General features: G+C 57.2%; 4 protein-coding genes across 4 annotated transcripts in view; 1 reads left to right on the top strand and 3 right to left on the bottom strand.

The window, feature by feature from the left end:
- The window catches only part of SPRG_21642 (hypothetical protein), a gene marked incomplete at both ends in the record, with an annotated part of 2,024 nt that extends 606 nt beyond the window's left edge, over positions 1-1,418 (bottom strand). The window contains 4 exons of the mRNA XM_012355168.1: positions 41-180; positions 231-603; positions 656-1,343; positions 1,391-1,418. Coding sequence (XP_012210558.1) covers positions 41-180; positions 231-603; positions 656-1,343; positions 1,391-1,418 — 1,229 coding nt within the window. The remainder of the gene's footprint in view (positions 1-40; positions 181-230; positions 604-655; positions 1,344-1,390) is intronic.
- A 934-nt stretch (positions 1,419-2,352) lies between these two features.
- SPRG_15900 (CMGC/CK2 protein kinase) lies at positions 2,353-3,493 on the bottom strand. The gene has a single exon (XM_012355167.1). The coding sequence runs from the start codon at positions 3,442-3,444 to the stop codon at positions 2,446-2,448; it is 999 nt and encodes a 332-aa protein (XP_012210557.1). The 5' UTR covers positions 3,445-3,493; the 3' UTR covers positions 2,353-2,445.
- A 2,303-nt stretch (positions 3,494-5,796) lies between these two features.
- Positions 5,797-8,227, top strand: SPRG_15899 (hypothetical protein). Its single transcript, XM_012355166.1, has 8 exons — positions 5,797-5,840; positions 5,886-6,043; positions 6,099-6,265; positions 6,322-6,700; positions 6,759-7,175; positions 7,225-7,373; positions 7,420-7,769; positions 7,818-8,227. The coding sequence occupies exons 1-8, from the start codon at positions 5,817-5,819 to the stop codon at positions 8,139-8,141; spliced, it is 1,968 nt and encodes a 655-aa protein (XP_012210556.1). The 5' UTR covers positions 5,797-5,816; the 3' UTR covers positions 8,142-8,227.
- Positions 8,228-8,772: 545 nt separating this feature from the next.
- SPRG_15898 (hypothetical protein) lies at positions 8,773-9,594 on the bottom strand (the record flags this gene model as incomplete). The annotated part of the gene is made up of 2 exons (XM_012355165.1): positions 8,773-9,373; positions 9,410-9,594. The coding sequence occupies 2 exons, from the start codon at positions 9,592-9,594 to the stop codon at positions 8,773-8,775; spliced, it is 786 nt and encodes a 261-aa protein (XP_012210555.1).
- Positions 9,595-10,041: the final 447 nt, after the last annotated feature.

Raw genomic sequence — 10,041 nt, 5'->3', positions numbered from 1 at the left:
CGCGTCACGGCGCGTGTCGTCGCTCAAGCACTCGTCGTACGCGACAAGCGACGCATTGATGGGTGCGCGGATGACACCTGCATCGGCGTGAATGACGCCGACGCGGCCTTGGCACTGGTACCAGTTGCCGGGTTGGCGGCTGTTGGGGCAGTTGAAGCGCTCTTCAAACTCGGAGATTTCCTAGAAAAAGAAAGTGGTGCGGGGCTAGGGTAGGGTAGGGTACGAGGCACCTGCATGAAATAGCGGATGCTGTGGCTGCCACGGGCGTGAACCGGGCCAAGCGGCGGGTCGACACCGTCCCACCACGAGTTCTTGAGGATGTAGCCGCCCGTGTAGCCGTCCTTGGTCGTATACTCGTCGTTGTAGCCAACAATCGTCATGGCGTGGCCGCCCTCGGCCTCCATGCCGTAATGCGACGTGAACTCGCCGTCCATGTTGTAGTCTTCGCCGCCCTTTGTCGTGACGCAGCACGTGGTTGGGATCCCCGGCGGGCACAAGGTGCACAGCGGCGACGCCACGTCACAGCGCGGGTCCTTGGTGAGATCGCCGACGCACGGGATGTAGCGCGTGATCTCTGCCATCGTCGTGCTAAAGCCAAGCGCGCTGCACACCACGATAAGCCTTTGCAAGGAATACGAATAAGCATCGGTCCTACCGCTTCTCACGGAACAAGGCCGCCTTGATGTCCTGGACGTCAAAGTACTCTTTGAGGCTGTTGACGGTCGCCTTGAGCGGGTTCGACGCGCGGGCCGCGTCGGTCAAGCCCGGGCAGACTGTGTCGTTGCCCGGCCACGGCGTGTACGGGCAAATCGCGTCCGGGAAGATCGCGACGTCGTTGCTGACGAGCGCAAACTCTTCAATGAAGCCGCCCTCGGTCGTGTTTTGCGTCGCCGTCAAGTAGCACTTGGTCTTGTCCTTGGTCGTGCACAGCTGGAGCAGGTCGGCGCCGTACGCTTGTTCCGAGAGCGAGACATACTCGTCGGGCGCGAGCCACCCGCGCGCGATGCCTTGCTGACGGTACGAGTACTCGAGCACGGAGATGGTCGCAAAGTCCCAGCACGTGCCGCGGAGGTCCTGCGTCTTGCGGGGCGTGACGTTTTCCACTGCGTACTTGTGCGGCAGCGCGTCGATGGCCGGCGCGGCGTGCTTGAGCGGCTTGACGCTGCCCATGGCCAGCATCTGCGCGTGGAGTGCGTCCAACGCCGCCGCTTGGTTGCTGACCATCGAGTGCATCGTGGCCGCGTATCCGAGCGTGGCGACGGCGACGGTCGCGCCGACGGCCACGTGCTTCCACGAGACCTCGGACGCGCTCGACGACCGCGCAATGCGAATATGCTTGAGTTCTAGCAGCCATTGAGCGGAACGATCGGTCAAGCTTTGGACAGAGTACCTTGGGTGCCCGAGCCGTACGGCAGCATGCTCGTTGAAGTGCTTGTACGGAGCAAAAGCCAAAGTGAGCAGCTCCATGCAGTGGGCTCCATGGACGTCAGCGTCGTTTCGGGGGCCAGCTGGTTGAACCCAGGAAGGTCCGTCGTTCTCAGATCTGAGTCGCATACTTAGTCCAAGCTACTTTGACGCTGAGGCGGCCTTTCTACCCATCGAGTTTGCCCTTTGATGAACGGTTGCCGGAAAACACACGGTGTGAAATGCTGTGTAAAAGGCATCGCATATAATGTTAGTATCGTGTGCGTCGTGTGAATGGTGTATTACACGATGTGGGAAACGTGCAGGCAGAAAGATCCAAACTTGAAGCGGACAGGCGGGTTGAAATTTCGCGTGGAAGCCAAAGCTTGGACCAACGAGTACCTTGCGCAAGGGACGCCGTGCTTGAATGGCCGCGAGGAAGATGAGCCCTCGATGCAACTCGTCGCCGTCGTCGTTGCAGCCTCTGCAGCGGCACGCCGCCCGGCCGCGGCGCTCGCGTCATCCATCCCGCTCGCGCCAATCCCTCTCATTTGAACGTTCGACGATCCAAGGCCTATCGAAGCGTGCAAGACGACGCATCTGGACTGTGATTACTCCGATTTGACGCCCATCCTCCGCGCTTTTTCATGCGTCCATACTTCTTCATAGTGCAGCTGACAGTGCCCGTCGAGCAACGTGCATTCGATTTAAAAAAGTGGCGAGCCGTAGCTGTACCCATCGCGACGCCGACGCTCTGTGGGCCTGGTCTGTGGCCTTGGACTCGTGTTCCTTGATGGACCAAGAAGAAGAGTACTAAGTAAGCTTCGGCAAGAGGCACACGGTGTAGTTCGTTGGCTTGCGTAAAGCACTCGACTGCACACTCGCTACCACCAGCCCACACTGCAGAGGCGGCCGTAGCGAGGCGGCGATACACAGCCGGTCGGCGCCCAACGGGACGCGCAATTCCAGCAAGAGCCTGTGTTTAAGGATGCGTGTGTATATCTAAGTGAATCGTGAATATTCTCGAGTCGTACTCTCGGCTTAGGCCTTTTGCTGCGCGTCGTGGTGGTCGCGAATGACTTGGAAGAACGGGTGGGCCATGGCCTCCTTGGCGGTCGGGCGCTTCTGGTGGTCGTACTGGAGGAGGCTCTCGAGAAAGTCGAGTGCCTCCGGCGTCACGAGGTGCTTGTTTTCGGGCGTGATAAACTTCTCCCACGGCTTCTTCGAGTGCGTGCCAAGGATGCCATCGTACTGCGCATCGAGCTCGAGATCGTACGTCGAGAGGTACTCAAAGAGGTCTTCGGTACCGCGGACCTTGGCGATCTTGACGAGCTGGTCGTAATTGTCGTGGCCGTGGAAGAACGGCTCCTTCTTGAAGATCATGCCGGCGAGGACGCAGCCGACGCTCCACATGTCGAGCGAGTAGTCGTACTCTTGCATGTCGACGAGGAGCTCCGGGCCCTTGAAGTAGCGCGACGCGACGCGGACGTTGTACTCGCGGTGCGGGTGGTAAAACTCGGCCAGGCCAAAGTCGATCAAGCGAAGCTGGCGCTTCTCGTGGTCAATCATCACGTTGTGCGGCTTGACGTCGCGGTGCATGATGCCATTGGCATGGCAAAAGTCGAGCGCCTTGAGCAGCTCGAACATGTAGTAGCGAATGTCAAAGTCGGTCAAGGTCGGGTAGAGCGTCTTGAAGTCGTGGTTGTTGACGTACTCGGTGATGAGCGACGGCGTCTTGGACTGCGGGTCGCGGACCACGTCGAGGAGCTTGACAATGTTGGGCCCACCGCTCAGATTCTGCAGGATCTTGATCTCGCGCTTGATCTTCTTCTTCTTGACGGGCTTGAGGATCTTGATGACGCACTTGGCGCCCGTGGCGAGGGCCACGCCCTCGAAGACCTCCGAGTACTTGCCGCGGCCGATCTTGCGCGAGACCTCGTACGCGTCCTGGTCGCCCCAGGCCACCGAGAGGTTGTCGTAGTCCCAGTACTCGCGCGGCCGCGACTCGCAGGCGTCGGCGTAGACTCGGGCGAGAGACATTGGCTCTTGTAATGACTGGTGCGATTCTAGACTCCAACTTTTGCCAACCTGGATACAAATCGCAAGGTATTTTAATGCGATCGTTGCCGGGCACGGGGGTTTCTATCCGACAGAAATATTGAGAGTCGGGTGGGAACGCCACTGTACGGCAATGGTAATAGTATCGGTTATGAAGTGCTGTAGACGGAAGACGACGACGCACAGGGCGGCGTGACGGCCATGAAGGACGATTTAGGAGCATTTGAGTACGGTCGAGAGAAGAAGAAGAAGCGTTGGGGAGCGTGTCATATCGTGTAGTGGATATTTCGAACGACGATGGATGGACGCATCGCGGAATGCCGAGTGTCGGCAAAATAACACGGTAGGCGGTGTGGCTGTCGGCACCTGTCCGCCGTGATGCCAATGGAATTTGACGGTCATGCATTTCACATGGCGCCGTTGGAAGGAGGGGCATTGCACTCGAGTACGAGTACATTAGTAGTCTGGTGCACCGACGAGGATATATATATCTATATATATAATGGAAATGAACGTGTTTCGCGTAATCTTTGTTACAAAGAGTTTTAGGATATTGATTTTATTGGATTGAAGGACATTTGGCGGCGATCGTGTTGTCCAGAGCGCACACAAGTTGGTGCCATCTTGCAAATGGCGTTCGTTGCCGCAGTGCAAGGAACGAGGTCGCCTTTCCCATCAAGGATTGCTTTCCCAGGTGTGGCGCTTCACATACCTACGAGCCCCGTGCCGATCGAGTAGCGGACATTAATGAACAGCTTGGCGGCGACATTGTCGAGCCAGCGTCGGGCGACGTTCGTGCGTGTACTAAGCCCGATAGCGTTTCCCCAAACGTACGGTAGCTGCGTCATGCTCCACGACACTGCAAAGCTTGAAAACACGGGGTGGGGTCGCGGGGTAGGGTATAGCCCATCCCCGCCGTGTAGCAAGTGCACGTTTGCATTCTCGTTTTGTTCGTGTGCCAAGAGTTGAGATTGATCGCTGCAGCGGTCCTTTGCATTCCCATACAGCGGTGCGACTCGACTACTACGAAGTGTGCACGGGGCTGTATTACGACAATGGCGTCGGCTCAATGACCCGGCGGCCATACCGATTGCTACCGTACATGGTAGTAGCTGGTTGCATTGTCGTTGCAGTTGCCGGTTGAGCGACACACATACTATTTCGCAACCGACCGCGTCCATGTGCGCGTGGACCGACTATGGACTTTTCAAAACCTACGACCCGGTGTAGTCACTACAGTGTAGTAGACGGCATTTGCCGCCCACTTCTGCCCTAGTATACCGTCGTCCCAACGCGGACGCAAGAAACACGGCGCTAAAAACGAGCGCTGGTCCGTCGCTTCTGCACCGCGCTTGGGACACCACAGCTCCACCGCTCTGACTCGCTGCGTCAATTGCTCCTTGAGCAGTAGGACGAGTGTGAGCAACAGTGGCGCACCCATCGTAACGAGAGATCGTCATGCGACTGCCTGCGACATGCAACGAAAGAACGGAGGCAAGTGCTCTGCATTTCTTGACACTCACGGGGTCTCCACCGCCCGACGCGCGCGCTGCTTGGCGTGCATCAACGGGTCCCCTTTCCCACATCGTTTTGGCCCCACCACCCATGTTTTATCCAGACTGTCTCTATCACTGGGTCATATATCATTTTTGTCTCATCTAGTCGGGCGTGACGGGAGGACCATGCGGGAGGACATTTGATGCTACTTGTTGGCGAGAAGGAAGGAGGATCCAGACGCGGGCGCTGTTGTCCAGTAGCTTGATCACAGGACCAAGTTTGTTGGCGTGTGGAATGGCGGTTGGAGCCATCGGGCGCTGGCAGAGGAGATATGAAAGCGTCTTGCGTGCGCGTTCGTTCGACCAAGGAATTTGATATCCTGTACTAATATTAATAATACATGTACCCTGGTAGTCGAATATCACAGCGTCGTCGTGACTCACTCGCAAAAGTAGCTCGAGCAGATTCGAATGGTCTGATCGCACAGTCGACCGCTGGTGGCGTGTGGGGAAAAGACGTGTGCCGTATGAAGTGCATTGGTACCGGTACCACTTGGGTACTCGTGGGCGCCATTTCTTGTTTGATGGGTACCTCGTGTGCTCCGTAGTCCAAGGCCTTCCTCGACTTGTCCTCGGGCTACATTATTGCCATCAATCGCTGTCATCACGTGCCCAAGGTGCGATGATAATTGCTCCACGAGGTCGTTGAGAAACTCTTGAGGACTTGGTCACTGGAAGGCCAAGTGCACACTGAGTTCATTGGCGGTGTAACTGGGGCCCCACGAAAAGGACCATGTGTTACTACGCGCCAGCCGCATCCTGGTCCGAGCGCCATAAGTGGATCGTCCGGCGAACGCGATGGTGTCTTCCTCGGCCTATGTGGTACGTGCAATCGCGCGCTGCCTCGGCTGCTAACCGAAAGGCTAGACGACGCGGCTCAACCAAACGGTTGCCATTCGTCCCAACACGAGCCGCCTCCCGACCGACAAGCTGCCGCCGTCGAGTACGCTCATTTCGCTCTTTCAGCGGACGGTCAAGCGGTACGGGTACCAAAAGGCGCTCCACGAGAAGCGCAAGGACACGTGGTGCGTGGGTTCAACTCTCACTCGCCGCCACATTCGATTGAAATCCATGCACTAGGTATTCGCTGACGTGGCGCCAATACTACACGCAGGCCCAAGAATTCGCCAAGAGCCTCATCCGCATCGGGCTCCAGCCGCACGAAGTCGTTGGCATTTGCGGGGCGAATTCGTCCGAGTGGCTCATTGCGTACATGGGCACCATCATGGCGGGCGCGGCGGCCACCGGTACATCGCTTCTGTCTCGTCCCGAATCCAATCCACAACGTGGAGATGACGTCTAGGCATCTACCTCGGCACGACCAACGATCTCTGCCAGTACATTTGCGGCCACTCGGAAGCGCGCATCGTCGTCTGTGACAGCGTCGCGCAGCTCGAGAAGCTCATTGCGATGAAGCCGTACCTGCCACGGCTCATGGCCCTCGTGCTCTATGGCAAGCGCGTGCCCACGACTCTCCGGTCGCCGATTCCCGTGTACGGCTGGGACGCCTTCGCGATCCTCGGCGACGACATCACGCGGGGCACACTCAAGCGCCGCATGGAGAGCGTCGAGCCGGGCCACTGCGCAGCCTTGGTCTACACGAGCGGCACGACCGGTCTCCCCAAGGGTGTCATGATCTCACACGACAACTTTTGCTTCAACGCATGGTGCATGGACAAGAGGTACTTTTTTATATGTCGTTGTTGGCAGGAAGACCCTAACCGCGGCGGTTTCGGGTAGCATTGACCGCGACTACCACACGCGCTTGAGCAACCGCGACGTGCTCGTGTCGTACTTGCCGTTAGCACACATCACGCCGCAGCTCAACGACATCATCTTGCCCCTCGTCATTGGCTACGAAGTCCACTTTGCCCCGCGGGACGCACTCCGTGGCGGTCTCGGCAAGATCATCAAGGAGATTCGCCCGACCCGCTTTTGCGGCGTCCCGTATGTCTGGGACAAGATGGCCGTCAAGATGCGGGACCTGCACGGCAAGTCGCGCGGTCTCAAGAAGCAGCTCGTGCACTTTGCGACGTCGCGTGCGATCAAGAAGACGCGCATCTCGCAGTACGGCCAACACGGCGGGCCGCCCTGCGGAGTGGGGATCGCTGAAAAGCTCGTGCTCTCGCGCGTGAAGGCCTCGCTGGGCCTCGACCGGTACGACAACCCGCCTTTTCCGCAACGCACCTATCATGGTTGATGGTAGCTGCAAGACATTTTCGGTCACGTCGGCGCCGCTTCGGTCCGAGACCCTCGAGTTCTACGGCGGTCTCGACATTCCCATCATGGAGTTTTTCGGTCAAACCGAGACAGGCGGCTTGGCGACAATGAACGTGCTGCACTGCTGGAAGATGGGTACACCTCTTATCTGCGTTACAACGCGTGTACGATGATACACTAGGCTCGGTGGGTCGACCACTCCTCGGGACAGAGATGCGCGTCACCAAGGACACGCACGAGCTGCTCTTCCGCGGCCGGCACGTCATGATGGGCTACCTCAAGCGCGACCAAGACACGAAAAATGTGATCGACGAAGAGGGCTGGCTCTACTCGGGCGACACAGCCGTCATCGACGAAGATGGGTTTGCGACCATCACGGGGTCCATTCCCGAGACGATCCGGACCGCCGGTGGCGAGCGGATATCGCCGGTTGCACTCGAGAGCATTCTCAAGGCCGAGATTCCCCTCCTCTCGAACGTCATGGTCATTGGCGAGCAGCGCGAGTTTTTGCTGGCACTCTTTACGCTTAAAGTACTCCACACCAAAAATGGTATTGTACCCTAACCCTATGGTCTGTAGGTGCTCTTGGACGAAGAGGGCCGCCCGACGCCGACGCTCGAGGACGACGTGCGAGAAATGTGCGGCGTCCTGGGGTCCCGGGCGCGGACAGTCGACGATGCGAAGCGCTGCCCCAAGGTCCAAGCGTATTTGGACGACCGGCTCGCGGACGTCAACAAGACGACGAGCCAGCTCTTTTCGTTTGGCCACTACATCGCCAAGTATGCGATCCTCGACAACGACTTTAGCGTTGCGGGCGACGAGCTCACGCCGACGCTCAAGCTCAAGCGGTCGCGTGTCCTTGAAAAGCACGCGGCGGTCGTCGACGCCATCTACGAGATGTAAATTGTATTTACCGTTGGATATCAAAGTTTACACAAAGAATGGTGGTGTTGTTGACGCATTGTCTGTGTGTGTAGTCTCGAGGACGGGTCGCTCGTGCACGAAATGATCGTCGTGTGAAGAACGCCAACAAGATGCTGTGATTTTAGAGCTTTTTTGTATATATTTTGTAATTTAGAGACGGTTGTCGTATCAACAACGGTACATGTACATGCACCGTCTGCGCGATGCGCTCGAGTGACGCCAGTGTTCGACGTGGGATTGACGAGCGGGATCGTGCTCATGTGGCATTGCGGCAAGCGTTTGAATTTCGGCTTGCACCGGATCAGATAGTACGAACGTGCGAGGGAATACCGTGGGACGTCGAGCGTGGCACACAGAACTGGCTTTCGCATCCCGATATCCAACGTGGCGCGTTGATCTTGCAATTTGCTTTGCAGCATGCGACGACATGTCTGCAAGATCCTGTATGGACATGATTTGTCCATTCCATATTGGTGCGGGTAGGGTTGGTCGTCCGAGCGGCCAACACAAGGTTCTATCTCTATTGCTCGAGACTCGTGGTGAAGATGTCTGTCATTGGGATGTATCTTGTCGTCGTCCTTGGAGCGCAGTATCGTACTAAAAGGATCGATCACGCAACCTTGGTCGACCGCTTGATGATCTTGCGGACCGCTTCGCGCTTCGCGTTGGTCGGGTTGCGGTACTTGATGTAGACCGTGTAGACATCGTCGAGACGGGCGTGGTGATGAAAATGGTAGAGCTTGAGGAAATCGCTGTGGTCGAGGGCGTAGAAGGTCTGGATAAACATGTACGAGACGAGGAGCACGGTATGATCTTGCTGCCAGAGTCCAAAATGGTTCACAAACAAAGCGACGGTGGGCAAGCCAAGCTCGAAGGCAAAGTCGATCGGGTTAAAGATAAAGTTCGACGAATGCGTCGGCGCAAAGACGCAGTGGTGCATCAAGTGAAGATGCGGCAGCACTTCGTGGAGGCACTTGTGCGCAAAATAGAAGACGACTTCGGTCATGGCCAAGTTGGCGGCGATCGCCGCGACCGTAAAGACCGAGTACGAAGCGAAGTCCAAGGTCGCGTTCACCGCGTCTGGTCCGCAAAACTTCTGAAAGACGAGCCACGTCATGAGAACGTTCGAGAGCAAGTTGAAGAGCATCATCTGCAGCGTGTAGCGATCCGAGAAGCCATTGGCGCGCAGCGTGCGGACGTTCTTGCCAAGGCTTGGGTTCACCAGTCCGTCGAGGGCCACCACACACATGTATGTGAGGGCGTAGAGGAGACAGCCGGCAAAGCCCATATCGTTGTTGAGGAAGACAAAATGTCCGGCCTGGATCGAGGCCACGGTCAACACAAAGTAAGGGAACCCGGCGAGACAGGCCAGTGGCGGCGTCTCGTCTGGCGCGTACACGACGCAGTCCAAGATTCCCGACTCGATGGACATGGTGGAGGTGGTTTTTGTCATGGACACGTCGATAGGGCGAATCGTGCCGTTGAGAACCATCGTGCGACGATACGGCAAAGTGCAAAGTGACCGATCGGCAACGGGTGGTGCAATCGCAGAAGACAGGCCGTCCAACGAATTTGTAATCGCTTTTCTTGTCGAGAAGTAATCGCAAAACGCACGGTTGTGATAGCTTAACAGCCCGTCCTGGCAGATGCTTATTTGTTTTGTGGATCTGAGCGGAACACGAAGCAGTGATATATAGTACCTTGGGTACGGCGAGGTGGAGTCCTTTAGTTCAGCGGAAGCGGAGAAGGGTGCCTAGATCTTGCCCGCGCGTCGAATGAAGAAAACAAATGAAGCGGTTGGCACTGTATAAAATTTGTACTAGTGCCAACCGCGTCATAGACGCGTGCACGGGTCTGACGAGTCTGGAACGATCGCGAC

Source organism: Saprolegnia parasitica (assembly GCF_000151545.1).
Source record: "Saprolegnia parasitica CBS 223.65 unplaced genomic scaffold supercont2.212, whole genome shotgun sequence".
NCBI lineage: Eukaryota > Oomycota > Saprolegniomycetes > Saprolegniales > Saprolegniaceae > Saprolegnia > Saprolegnia parasitica.
This window is presented reverse-complemented; position numbering and strand designations above follow the sequence as displayed.

Excerpts from the sequence above, each read along its gene's own strand:
- SPRG_15899 (XM_012355166.1), top strand. The coding sequence starts at position 5,817 with ATGGTGTCTTCCTCGGCCTATGTG. Across the intron at positions 6,266-6,321 it reads GGCGGGCGCGGCGGCCACCG|GCATCTACCTCGGCACGACC; the intron begins GTACATCGCTTC and ends GATGACGTCTAG. Across the intron at positions 7,770-7,817 it reads TGGCACTCTTTACGCTTAAA|GTGCTCTTGGACGAAGAGGG; the intron begins GTACTCCACACC and ends TATGGTCTGTAG.
- SPRG_15900 (XM_012355167.1), bottom strand. The coding sequence starts at position 3,444 with ATGTCTCTCGCCCGAGTCTACGCCGACGCCTGCGAGTCGCGGCCGCGC.